This window comes from Panthera tigris, chromosome C1 (genome assembly GCF_018350195.1).
Source record: "Panthera tigris isolate Pti1 chromosome C1, P.tigris_Pti1_mat1.1, whole genome shotgun sequence".
Classification (NCBI taxonomy): domain Eukaryota; kingdom Metazoa; phylum Chordata; class Mammalia; order Carnivora; family Felidae; genus Panthera; species Panthera tigris.
This window is the reverse complement of record NC_056667.1, coordinates 62,278,765-62,293,452: the sequence shown is the minus strand read 5'-3', so window position 1 is coordinate 62,293,452 and position 14,688 is coordinate 62,278,765. Positions and strand designations below refer to the sequence as shown.

The 14,688-nt window shown below is 36.5% G+C and overlaps 1 protein-coding gene across 1 annotated transcript in view; it reads left to right on the top strand.

The window, feature by feature from the left end:
* The window catches only part of SLC44A5 (solute carrier family 44 member 5), a 368,679-nt gene extending 366,600 nt beyond the window's left edge, over positions 1-2,079 (top strand). The window contains exon 24 of the mRNA XM_042997591.1: positions 1,752-2,079. Coding sequence (XP_042853525.1) covers positions 1,752-1,858 — 107 coding nt within the window. The 3' untranslated portion in view covers positions 1,859-2,079. The remainder of the gene's footprint in view (positions 1-1,751) is intronic.
* Positions 2,080-14,688: the final 12,609 nt, after the last annotated feature.

Genomic DNA, 14,688 nt, shown 5'->3' with positions numbered 1-14,688 from the left:
CCAAAAGGAACACTTAATCAAGGAGTATTGTTTTGGCTTTTACACTAAACTTGTGTATAAGAATTATTTAATTGTTGACAGAAAGGAACGTGTTGATCTAACATTTTGATCTAAATATGATCCATGAATTTTTATTAAAAAGAGTCAGAAATGTATCATTGTGCCACAAGTTAATATAAAAACTAATTTCTTTAATGATTCTGAAGTATGGGAACCTAGATGTAGACTAACTCTGTGACAGCTTAAATAAGAAAGATTTTCAAAACAGTGGTCTTTATAACGGCCACCATCTTGTTCTTAGTTTCTTGAGAGCATTATAGTCAAAAGTGTCACTTGTCTTCACATCTTGACCAAGGGCCTTCTTCACTCTCATTCTCCTTGAATCATAATTCAGAGAAGAGTGATAATCTATCTTTCTGGATGGTTATAATTATTAGTCAATAGTAAAGAAGTTACAACTGAGATCTAGTAAATAGTTACCTCTCAAGTGTTGAAAAGTGATAGGAAATAAATCCCCTTTCGGAGTAGTCTAATGTTGATACATAATCATGAAACAAAACAATTTTAATTGTTTTGTATGCATCAGAATCGCTCTGAGAACTTGTTATAAATATAGATGCCTGTGCCCCTTCCTTAAGAAATTCTGAGATGTTGTATTTGGGTGCAGGGCAGCTTGTGAATTATTATAAAATTCTCTAGCTGATTCTGATACACATAAAACTTGGAAAATCACTTGAATAAAATACAAATCAACATGTGAGAAACTGATTGGCTTATTTTCTCCTTACATTCTTGGCTGTTCCAGGAGTTAGAAAATTAAGACAAAGATTAATTTGGAGACTTCTAATAGTCACAACTTCTGCATTTAGAATCTTAGACTAGATGGGGCCCGTATATTAAATATTTAACATTATATATGCTGGTTAGACCAAAAAATTCACTAGAGTAAAAGTGTTCACTGCCTAAATGGAGGCACATTCTAAAACTGGCTATATTTTAAGGATATAACCCGTTGGTGCAAATCATAGGAAAAGGAATGCTGTTTGGCTCAATATTTTTAAATAACTTCTTTACTACTTAGAGATTCGTCCTTTAAGTGTAGAAGTTTTAACTATATATGGGCTTATTTCTAGTCAGAAAAAATATTCCCCACTAGTTACTTTTTGTGTAATTGATAGTAAAAATGAGTATTGTTTTTGAGGGGGAAAAATAGAAGCTGTTATCTTACAAAGCAATTAAAGTCATAACTGCAAAAAACATTTTTTTCAAAACATGCAGTTTAAAATATACTGAAATTTCACAAATCTTATTTTTTAAAACTATGCTACATAAATTGTTGATTGCAAAACAAAAGAAATTTTGACACATATGGTAATTTGGGAAGTGAATTGAGTACATACTACTTTTCAGAAATTTGAAGGTGAATTTAGAAATTCCTGGGGGATTTTTTTTTTTTTTCTTTTTTAAGTTTGCTATCCAAAAGAAGGTAAAAGTTATTTCCTCAATCATGCAACTGAGAAGCATGCATATTGACAGAATATGAGCTGGTACACACAATGAGATAATATTTTACTAACATAATAACAAGGGCTGCTTGTTTTCTCATAGGTATGTTTACAATAATGTTGATGCCAAAACTGTGCTATTAAAAAAAATCTTAAACTGCTGTAAAGCAAGTATGCAGTAGATGGCGACGTTACTTCTCTTACAGTTTTGCTTTGATATTTACTCTGTGCCATTCTTCCTCCTAGTGGAAGATATGGAAAGAAACGATGGTTCTACTGAAAGGCCCTATTACATGAGTCAGTCTCTCCTGAAGATTCTGAACGAGTCAAGTATGCAAACTAAGAAGCCTTAGAAGTGCAAACTGTGGTCATCGTGCAGCGGTGTGTTACCAAATCTTCATCTGCTGTGTCTGCACAACGCTAGCTTCATAAGTGCTTTGTGTTGGGAACACTGTATTCATGACCTTGTTGGCTTTTATTTGCATGTTTAATACCAAAGCTTATACTGTAATATGTGAAGCCATCTGAAGTCGCAAGGGAATTGTTAATAACATGGTACATTTTTATACTAAAATCTTCTGTTTTGTAATTCATTTTTAAATAGAGTGGCTTGGATGTTTTGAAAACACCAGTGAATATGTTCATATTCTTTTAAATACTGGATTGAAAAATGATACATTATTTGAATTGATATCTCCTAATATATTTTTTAAATTGCAACTAAAAGACTTCTGCAGGGAAAATTGGTAAACAAACTGAAAGAGAAAATTTTAAAGTTTTCCCAACTCCCGTTTGACAGTAAATTGGTAAAAGGACTGCCTGCTCCAGATTTTGCTCTAAGTATAGAATGTTTCCTATTAAACAAATTGCCAACCATCCAGCCTTTACTACTTCGTCCTCTCTGACAAAGTGCCTTACTGGCTGTTTAATATTACCCAGCTTTTGTGGGCAAGTTTACAAACATCGTTTAAACACACACACACACACACACACACACACACACAGAACCTGCAATGTTTAGTGATTGAAACAAGTCTTCTTGCATTTGTTTCCCTCTTAGCTCACTGACTGGAAACCACTTGTCATTTCAGTATGTTTGAGATCCTAGTGACTATGTAGAGTACGTTTTGCAGCATAAACAATTTCCCTTGCGCCTAGTGGACATTCACAAATGTGTACTACACGCAAGAAAAAAAACCTGAAAGGATGCTTGTTGATCTTTTTTTTTTTACACTAAAAGTGAGAAGTTTAAAAATCTAATCTTTTCTATAGTAGATCTTTGAAAATACAATAGGTGTAAGACTACATTTCTCAGTGTTTTTATACAGTTTGGAAAGGGACACTTTGAAAAATTATAAAGGGAAACTCTACCCCTGCAAAGGGTGCTCATAGCTGTCATGTACTGAATTAGCTCTGTTTTAAATGATTATCATCATCAAGGAGTGTTCTATGTATTTTATTTCATTTTCTAACTTTTGATATGAAATAATCAGTTTATTTATAATGTTAACTTTTATTGTGCTAATATAAACAGAACATAATTTGTAATTAAATTTTAAATAATTTTACTAGTACTACTAACTTGAAAGAAAATGAATTCAGTTTGTTACTCAATGTTAAAGTATTTACCCCAAGGGAATGTCCATCAAATATGATAATTTGTGAAAGCTTTGAGAATCAACAGTAAGTTACTGTCAGCTTATCTATGATCACATTTGTTTGAATGTGACTTTAGATATTCTTTTATGCCAAAAAAACTCACATGAGCACATGACAGTCTGAGCTCTATAATCATTGTGCTTCTGCTGTGCAGAAATATTAGGAACATATTGTCTAAATATCTTTGATAACTAAAATGTTTAATAATGAAATTTGATGTTACTCATTGTTTTAAATGTTTTTTTTCTTCTAATAAAGATTTAGATAAAAAAAACGTTTTTATTTCTTTAAGCTAGAAAATGTGAAAAGCTTTAGTGTTTAAAACCTACCATAGTATAACAGAATCTTCTCTTTATCAACAAAGGTGATTTTTTTTAACATCTAAATTTATCTTTTTAAAAATTTCTATTTTTCTCTAGCTGTGCACTGATTGTGAGATCAAATAATGGAAACTGATAATTTATCTAAAGTAAATATATCAAAACGAATGGATAAGAGATGGATTTTTTAAAACCCAGTGACCTGAATTAGTTGGTCTTTGTTTTAATTTGCCAAAAGTTTGCTCTGTCCCTCCTTTGGTTTTACCAACATTGTATGAAGCAAATTTCATCATTTTAAAGGCAGGGATGAATTTAGAGAACCTACAAAATGTCAACACTGACTAACAATAGTTTCCCAAAGCAAGATTAAGCAGACCTATCACTGTTTAACTTAAGCTAAAAGATTTCTTAGGTCTAGCTATTCCTTGACAAATATGTAAGAATCTATTTTTTAGTTGAATTATGTTAAATCTTCAAAATTAATTTTTTCTTTAATATTTAAAGGATTTCTTTAAATGAAAACATAAAACAATATTCTTACATTTTTCAATGTCCTTTTAAAATGTTACAAATTGAATTAGATATTAATTAATGATTCTTATTTAAAATAAAGATATAGTTTGGTTTCCAGAAGAAATCTAAATTCTGCTTTAAATCTTATTAACTCCTACTTTAGATGATAAGGAGCTAATCATATTTCTAAATAAAGTGTTTGAAATTGGATTATGATTAGATGTTTTTGTGTCGCCTACAAAGTTTAAAAAGAATTTGTGAATCCATACACTAAAATCACAATATTAAAGGTTCTGGGGGATTGCCAGGCATAATGTAGTTATTATTTAAACTAATATTGGAAAACAGGCTCTGTGCAACAATTTTGTATTTTTCTTTTACTATATAGCTGAACAGCACTCATTCCAATGTATGTTCTTTCACTTTTACAAGTGGTGCCTCAGGAAATTGCTCTTAAACTCTAACCAGGCACAATAATTATCTCCAGTATTATCTGGTTCTGGAGTAGGGAACATGCTTTATAAATCAGTCTTTGTTGGCATAAGATGGGACAAAATTGAACTAAAATTATTATTGCAGACCATGATATATGAAATGGTGTCTTGACATTCTTTCCAGTTTCTTGCAAATATTATCCTTAAGTGTTTGCAAATGTTTGTTTTTAAATTATAGCTATAGGATTATAAGAATACAATTCAATAAATCATAGATGAAAAGAAATGGCTTACTGATATAACAGGAATAATTTACTTTTCCAAAGTAACTTTCCATAAACCATGTTTTTTGTCCTGGAACTAACATGGATATTGAAGACTTCTCTCAGGATCTAGCTGAGTTACTTATGGCCCTTACTAATCTATCACCCCCCAGAAAACAAAGCTAACCCACATTAAAAGAAATGTGACTGATTCATTCATGAAAATTGAATACCACATTATACAAGGCTTGGACATCAGAGTAATGTCAAGGTCATGGACCCTCTTAAATTTATCAGGTCAAATTAACCAATTTCTCCACCACTTTCCAAATTCCTACAAGAAAAGGTAGCCAAAATGGCACAGATTCTGGCAATATCTTCTCTAATGGTTTCTATGCTGGGAAGAATGGAGTCTGTTATGTGACACATTTAAAAGCAATCAGTTTGAAAGTTCCAGGGAAGATGGCAAAGTAGCAGGATCGTAAACTCACCTCCTTCCAGGGATACAAGTAGATAATCCCCACATCAGTGTAAATAACTCAGAAAACAACCCAAAGACTGGCCCAACAGACTATCCCTAGCTAAATGCAGAGAAGAGGCTATATCAAAGAAGGTAGGAAGGACAGAAATGCAGTTTGGAGCTAAAGGGACCCACAGAACTGTATTTGGGAAAGAGGGATGCTATAAGTATGGAGAGGGGAGAGGAGAACTTCACACCAGGCACACCAGGCATGGGGAACCCACACAAGGATGAGGAATCTCTAACATCTGGCTTTGAAAACCAAAGGGGCAGATTTCACAAGTTCTTACAGTCAGTGGGGTTTAAAACCTGCAACTTTAAATAACAGCAGGCTTGCCTCTGGAAGAATTGGGAGGGCAATAGGAATCTGAGTCCTCACCCTTAAAGAGACAGCACAACAAATAGCCCCAGAGTACAGCACAGATGCTGAACTTTGAAAAGTGCCTGGGGTATACCAGAGGGAGACTTATTTACTAATCTCAGAGCCTGTGCTGAAGGGGCAGGGATCTTTGGGAGGCTTCAGGAACAAAATTGCCAGAGGGTACCATTTCCCTTCCCTACCTCTCAGACTAGATAAACAGACACCTGCAGAAATGAGCATAGTGTCAACACTATCTAGCTTGCTAACAGTGTGCACCACCACTGTATGCTTCTGTAGATTTGCCTCCTCCAGCTCAGCAGGAGTTTTGCCTGGCAGCTATAGGTCCCCTCCCATAGCAAACCGAGGGACCTTGCTAGCACCACAAGCACTGCCTCCACACTCTGCTGCAGAGTCGTTCCCTTTAGCCCTGCAGCAACAGTTTATAAAGCAGCTCCAGGTCCTCTCCCCCAGCAGACCCACACAAATCTTGCTAACAACATGCACCCTGCCCCATATTCTACTGCAGACTTGTCCCCTCTGATACATCCTTTGCTGAAGCCCATCTAAAGCAGTGCCAAAGCCCGGCAGTACACAAGCACCCAACAGGGGCCAGAACTACTCCAAAGTGACTCCTGCTCCAGGGAGAGGGGAAGATAATTACCAATCCAACTGCAGCCCTAGCAAGGGACTGGGGCAGACTTCTTATCTGACTGTAGGCCCCACCTACCAACAAGAGCTTCTCAGAGGGAAACAAGAAAAAGGACCATGTGGTTTGGTGCTACTGCATTTCTGGCAAATGCCTAGTCTGATGAAAGTCAAGCCCAAGGCCACCCCAGATTGGACCACTAATGATGCATGTTCCAAACCCTGCCCACAACAGGAAAAGGGAGCTATTACAGATGAATGGACAAAAGGCAAATGCAGCTCAACCACAACAGTAGGACACACACAACATGGGAGACACCTCTGAAGCACCAGGTTCTGGGGAACAGGCAACACTGCACTGTAGGCCACTGCTTTCAAGAGCAGGAGACATAGTACAAGGAAACAGAGACAGCTAAAATGAGGACACAGAAGAATATGTCTCCTAAAAGAAGACAAAACCACAGCAAGAGACCTAAACAAAATGGAGGTAGGTAATATACATGCTAGAGAATTTAAAGTAATGATCATAAAGATACTGACTAGACCTGAGAAAAGATTGAAGGACCTCAGTGAGACCCTTAACAGAGAGAAAACACAAAAATGAACCAATCAGAGACGAAGACTCAATAATTGAAATTAACATTATAATAAATAGAATAAATTCTAGAATACAGGAAGCAGAAGAATGGATCAACAAACTAGAGGACTGAGTAATAGAAATCAATCAAGCTGAACAGAGAGAAAAAATAAAAAATAAAAATGTCTTGAGAACCTCAGCAACACTATTAAGTGTAACAACATTCCCATTATACAAATCCCAGAAGGAAAAGAGAGACAAGGTGGGGGGGGGGGGGGCGGGGAGGGCAGAAATGTATTTGAAGAAACAATAGCTGAAAATTTCCCAAATCTGGGGAAGAAAAGAGAAATCCAGATCCAAGAGGCACAGAGAGCCCCCAACAAAATCAACCCAAGGAAGTCCACACCAAGACACATTTTAATTAAAATGGCAAAATGAAGTGATAAAGAAAGAATTGTAAAAGCAGTGAGAAAAACAGTTACATACAAGGGAAACCTCATAAGGCAATCAGCTGATTTTTCAGCAGAAATGTTGTAGGCCAGAAGGGAGTGTCATGATATATTCAAAGTGGTGAAAGGGAAGGATCTGCAGCCAAGAATACACTACCCAGCAAAGCTATTATTCAGAATAGAAGATAGATAGCTTTCCAGACAAATGAGAGTTAAAGGAATTCATAACCACTAAAGGGGCCCTACAAGAAGTGTTAAGGTGAACTCTGTAAGTGGAAAACAAAAGTCATAAGAAAGAGTAAGAAAAATAGGAAGCAAAAAAGCAAAAAAAAAAAAAAAAATTTAAGTGCATCTGTAAAAATTGGTCAAGTGAAACACAAAGGATGTAAAATATGATACCAAATACTTGAAAAGTGGAGGGGAAAAGAGTAAAGAATGAGATCAAAATTAAGTGACCATCAGCTTAATATAGATTGCTATAAACAGAAGGTGCTATATATAAAATGAATGGTAACCACAAATCAAAAAACAGTAATAGATATGCAACTAGAAAAACAAGAGAAGAACTACCAAAACAACCATAAAACAAGTAACAAAAAGGCAATAACTATACACATATCAATAATTACTTTGAATGTAAATGGGCTAAATGCTCCAATCAAAAACATAGGGTGACAGAATGGATAAAAAAGTTGTACTTATCTATATGCTGCTACAAGGGACTCAATTCAGACCTAAAGACACATGCAGAAAGTGAAAGTGAAAGGATGAAGAAACACTTATCATGAAAATGTAAGTGAAAAGACAGTTGGACTATCAATACTTGTATTGGACAAATATGCTTTAAAACAAAGATGGTAATGAGATAAAGAAGGACAATACATAATCATAAATGGTACAATCCAACAAAAAGATATAAAAATTGCAAATGTTTATGCACCCAACATGGTGGAATCAAAATAAATAAAGCAGTTAATAACAAACATAAAGGAAGTAATCACTACTAATATAATAGTAGTAGGGGACTCTAACAGCCCACCTACATCAATGGATAGATCATCCAAGCAAAAAAATCAGCAAGGAAACAGTGGCTTTGAGTGATTCATTGGATCTAATTCATTGGATCCTAGATGGATCCAACAGATATATTCAGAACACTGTATCCTAAAACAACAGAATACACATTCTTTTCTTTTTTTAAATTTTTTTAAGATTTATTTATTTTTGAGAGACAGAGTGTGAGTGGGGGGAGGGGCAGAGAGGGAGACACAGAATCTGAAGCAGGCTCCAGGCTCTGGGCTGTCAGCACAGAGCCTGACACAGGGCTCAAACCCACTAACTATGAGATCATGACCTGAGTTGAAGTCAGATGCTTAACCCACTGAGCCACCCAGGCACCCCAAAACACATTCTTTTCAAGTGCACATGGAACATTCTCCAGAAGAGATCACATATTAGACCACAAAACAAATCTCAACAAATTAAAAAAAAAATGGAAGTCCTACCATACATCTTTTCTGACCAAAACACTATGAAACTAGAAATCAACCACAAGAAAAAACCTAGAAAGCACAGAAATAGAGGGAGATTAAATAATATACTACTAAACAATGAATGGGTCAACCAAAAAATCAAAGAGGAAATAAAAAATATATGGACACAGATGAAAATGAAAACACAACAGTCCCAAATCTTTGGGATGCAGTAAACCTGTTCTAAGAAGGAAGTTTATAGCATTACATGTCTGTCTAAAGAAGCAAGAAAAACTGCAAATAAATAAACTAACCTTACACCTAGAGGAACTAGAACAAGAAGAACAAAGTTGAAAAATCATTAGAAGGAAATAATAAAAATTAGAACTGAAATTAACAAAATAGAAACTAACTAAATAAATAATAAAACAGACCAATGAAACAAAGAGCTGCCTCTTTGAAAAGATCAACAAAATCAATAAGGTTTTAGCCAGACTAAATAAGAAACAAACAGAGAGAGGACTCAAATAAATAAAATCCTGAATGAAAGGGGAGAAATAACAACTGACACCACAGAAATACAAAAGATTGTAAGAGAATATTATGAAAAGATATGTACCAACAAACACAACCTAGAAGAAATGGATAAAGTTCTAGAAACATATAACCTCCCAAAATTGAATCAGGAAGAAAAAGAAAATGTGAACAGACCAAATACCAGTAATGAAATTGAATCAATAATCACAGAACTACCAGCTAACAAAATTCCAGAGCCAGATGGCTTCAGAGATGAATTATACCAAACATCTAAAGAAGAGTTAAAAACCTATTCTTCTCAAACTATTCAAAAAAACAGAAGAGGAAGGAAAACTCCTAATTCATTCTATGAAGCCAGCATTACCCTGACACCAAAACCAGATAAAGACACTACAAAAACACAGAACTATAGGCCAATATCTCTGATGAACACAGGTGCAAAATTCCTCAACAAAATATTAGCACACAATCCAACAAAACATAAAAACAATCATTCACCACAATCAAGCAGGATTTTATCCCTTGGGATGCAATGTGATTCAATATTCACAAATCAATCAATGTTATACATCACATCAATAAAAGAAGGACAAAAACCATATGATCATTTCAATAGATGCAGAAAAGGCATTTGACAAAATACAAAATCCACTCATGATAAAATCCCTCAACAAAGTAGGATTGGAGGGAACACCTCAACATAATAAAGGCCATATATGAAAAACCCACAGCTAACATCATACTCAATGTTAAAAAACTGAAGGCATTTCTCCTAAGGTCAAGAACAAGACAAGGATGTCCACTCTCACCACTATTACTTAACTAGTACTAGCAGTCCTAGCCACAGCAATCAGATAAGAAAATGAAATAAAAGGCTGGTGTCAAAAATAGTTTAGAATCCCTCTCTGTGGAGATAAAAGAAGTAAAAGCTAGTTAGGATGAAATAAAAAAATGCTATAACTGAGCTTCAATCTTGATTGGATGTCACAGCAGCAAGAATGGATGAGGTAGAGCAGCAAATAGGTGATATAGAGGACAAAGTTATGGAGAATAATGAAGCAGAAAAAAAGAGGGAGACTAAGGCAAAAGAGCACGATTTAAGAATTAGAGAAATCAGTGACTCATTAAAAAGGAACAACATCAGAATCATAGGGGTCCCAGAAGATTAAGAGAAACAAAAAGGGGTAGAAGGGTTATGTGAGCCAATCATAGTGGAAAGCTTTCCCTAAACTGGGGAAAGACATAGGTATTAAATTTCAGGAAGCACAGAGGACTCCCATAAGACTCAACAAAAACTGACCATCAGCAAGGCATATCATAGTCAAATTCACAAAATACTCAGGCAAGGAAAGAATCATGAAAGGAGCAAAGGAAAAAAAAGTCCTTAACCTACAAGGGAAGATAGATCAGGTTTGCAGCAGACCTATCCACAGAAACTTGGCAGGCCAAAAAGAAGTGGCAGGATATATTCAATGTGCTGAATCAGAAAAATATGCAGCCAAGAATTCTTTTCCAGCAAGGCTATCATTCAAAATAGAAGGAGAGATAAAAAGTTTCCCAAAGAAAAATTAAAGGAGTTTGTGACCACTAAACCAGCCCTGCAAGAAATGTTAAGGGGAACTCTCTGAAGGGAAAAAAAAAAAGATGAAAAAAAATATCAAAAGCAACAAAGACTAGAAAAGACCAGAGAACACCACCAGAAACTCCAACTCTACAAGCAACATAATGGCAATAAACTCATATTTTTCAGTACTCACTCTAAACATCAATGGACTAAATGCTCCAATCAAAAGACATAGGGTAACAGAATGGATAAGAAAACAAGATCCATCTATATGCTGTTTAGAAGAGACCCACTTTAGACCTAAAGACACCTTCAGATTGAAAGTAAAGGGATGGAGAATCATCTATCATGCTAATGATCGACAAAAGAAAGCCAGAGTAGCCATACTTATATCAGACAATCTAGACTTTAAAATAAAGACTGTTACAAGAGATAAAGAAGGGCATTATATCATAATTAAGGGGTCTATCCACCAAGAAAACCTAACAATAGTAAACATTTATGCTCCAAATGTGGAAGGACACAAATACATAAATCAGTTAATCACAAACATAAAGAAACTCATTGATAATAATACCATAATAGTAGGAGACTTTAACACCCCACTTAACAACAATGGACAGATCATCTAAACATAAAATCAGCAAGGAAACAATGGCTTTGAATGACACACTGGACCTGTCTTAAAAGATATATTCAGAAGATTTCATCCTAAAGCAGCAGAATATGCACTCTTCTCTAGCGCACATGGAACGTTCTCCAGAATAGATCACACAGTGGGACACAAATCAGCCTTCAACAAGTACAAAAAGATCAAGATCGTATGGTGCATATTTTTCACACCACAATGCTATGAAACTAGAAATCAAACACAAGAAAAAATTTGGAAAGATAATAATTGTAGACCAAAGAACATCCTACTAAAGAATTAATGGGCTAACCGAGAAGTTAATGAGTAAAGTAAAAAGCAAATGGGAGCCAATGAAAATGATAACACCACAGCCCAAAACCTCTGGGATGCAGCAAAGGCAGTCATAAGAGGGAAGTATATAGTAATGCAGGCCTTCCAAACGAAGGAAGAAAGGTTTCAGATACACAACCTAACCTTACACCTTAAAGATCTGGAAAAAGAACAGCAAATAAAACCCCAAACCAGCAGAAGACAGAAGACAGGAAATAATGAAGATTAGAGCAGAAATCAATGCTATCGAAACCAAAACAACAACAACAACAACAACAACAACAACAACAACAACAACAAAAAACAGTGGAACAGATCAATGAAACCAGGAGCTGGTTCTTTGAAAGAATTTTTAAAAAATGATAAACCCCTAGCCAGTTTGATCAAACAGAAAAAGGAAAGGACCCAAGTAAATAAAATCAAGAATGAAAGAGGAGGGAGAAAGTGGTTCCCTTCCTGGAGAACTGCATGATAGCACAGAATCTGCCTGCGTCCGCCACCCCAGGTGCAGTGGCTAGGCTGAGGGCACAGTCTGCAGGAGGATAAGGTGGCTGTTTCCTGGGAGTGCTGTGGGAAAACACAAAGCCTGCTTGCATCTGTCACTCCGGGAGCTTGGTCTCACAGCAAGGGCCGCGGCTCTCGTCCGCAATAGGAGAAGTCAGTTCTCCCTGTAGTGTGGTGGCACAGACAAAGCCAGCCAGGACCACACATCCTTGCATTGAGAGGTGCTTCCCCAGTGCCAGAGTGCATGGAGAAAGAATTTGAATCCTAGCCAAGTGCAGGGTCAGGGGAGTTGGTGGAGCGAGAAGGACTGCCCCTGTCTGCGCCCGCTGCACAGTGAGGACAACTCAAACAGAGTCCACCAGGTCCTGCTCCATGGAGAAGACACTGGGAGAGCACCATTCCCGCTCGCCCCCCGCCCCCCCCCCCAAAGGCGGGACCTCAGGGATCACTCCTGGGGCCCATAGTGGAGGTGGGTCCAGAAAACACCAAACCACACCCCCTTGTACTGAGTAACTGCATATTCACCGGATCGGATCGCAAAGACCCTGCAGACAGCTACTACCTGCAAGCAATTGCGTGGATTAACTCTAGGTCAACTCTGGATATATAGATATATTCTCCGCCCCACCCCCCATTTCTCCTCATCTCTTCCCTCCCCTAGGCTAGTTATCCTGGTTATTGGTCTGTCTAAACAGGCATATTTAATTCATTGTCTTGATACATGTTCTACACCTCCTTCTTTACACTCCTTTCTTTCTCTCCAGAATAATTAAGCCATGTAGTTACTTTGAGTAATTTTATCTTTGTCTCCTTTTCCACGCCTCCTTCTTTACCTTTCTCTCTCTGGATTAAGCCATTTAGTCTCTCTGCCTAATCAACGTTTACTCATCCCCTGCACCGAGTCATTTCTCTTTTTGTATATGCTCTACTATCAGCACTGCCTCCACCCTCTTCTTTATCTGTAGTCAGTGTTTTTGGGTTTTTTGTTTTTAGTCTTTAGGTTTTTGTTTGTTTGTGTTATTTGTTTGCGTGTTTGAGTCTCTTTGTCTCCTGTTTATCTGTTTTCCTTTACAGGGCTACACCAAGGAATAAATCAAAGCACACCTGGTGAGGGGTACAAAATATTACTATGAGTAGGGTAATAAAATAACCAAAGTCACAACAACAGAAAGCAAGTAACAATCCCTGAAAAAACACCTCCTGAAGGGCCAGACCCTGGACAGTGTATGAGCCTCCATTAATATAGCAGTGGTTGCAGGTGCAGAGCACAAAGCTTTTAATATGCATAAGGGACAGAAAACTAGCCAAAATGACTAAACGGAAGAATTCTCCTCAAAAGAAACTCCAGAAAGTATCAACAGCTAACGAATTGATCAAAACTGATTTAAGCAATATAACGGAAAAAGAATTTAGAATAATAGTCATAAAATTAATCGCTGGGCTTGAAAAAAGCATAGAGGACAGCAGAGAATCTATTGCTACAGAGATCAAGGGACTAAAAAATAGTCATGAGGAATTAAAAAATGATATAAGTGAGGTGCAAAATAAAATGGAGGTGGCTATAGCATGGATGGAAGAGACAGAGGAGAGAATAGGTGAATTAAAAGATAAAATTATGGAAAAAGAGGAAGCTGAAAAAAAGATTAAAAAAATCCAGGTGTATGAGGGGAGAATTAGAGAACTAAGTGATGCAATCAAACAGAACAATATCCATATCATAGGAATTCCAGAAGAAGAAGAAAAAGAGAAAGGGGCTGAAGGTGTACTTGAACAAATCATAGCTGAAAACTTCCCTTATCTGGGGAAGGAAAAACGCATTGAAATGCAAGAGGCACAGAGAACTCCATTCAGATGTAACTTGAATCCATCTTCTGCACGACATATCATAGTGAAACTGGCAAATTACAAGGATAAAGGGAAAATTGTGAAGCAGCTAGAGATAAACAGGCTCTAAATTACAAAGGTAGACCCATAAGAGTAGTGGCAGACCTATATACTGAAACTTGGCAGGCCAGAAAGGAATGGCAGGAAATCTTCAATGTGATGAACAAAAAAAATATGCAGCCGAGAGTCCTTTATCCAGCAAGTCTGTCATTCTGAATAGAAAGAGAGATAAAGGTTTTCCCAAACAAACAAAAACTGAAGGAATTCATCACCACTAAACTAGCCCTACAAGAGATCCTAAGGGGAACTCTGTGAGTCAAATGTTGCAAGGACCACAAAGTAGCAGAGACAGCACTACAAGCATGAAACCTAGAGACATCACAATGACTCTAAACCCATATCTTTCCATAATAACACTGAATGTAAATGGACTAAATGCTCCAACCAAAAGACATAGGCTATCAGAATGGATAAAAAAAACAAGACCCATCTATTTGTTGTCTACAAGAGACTCATTTTG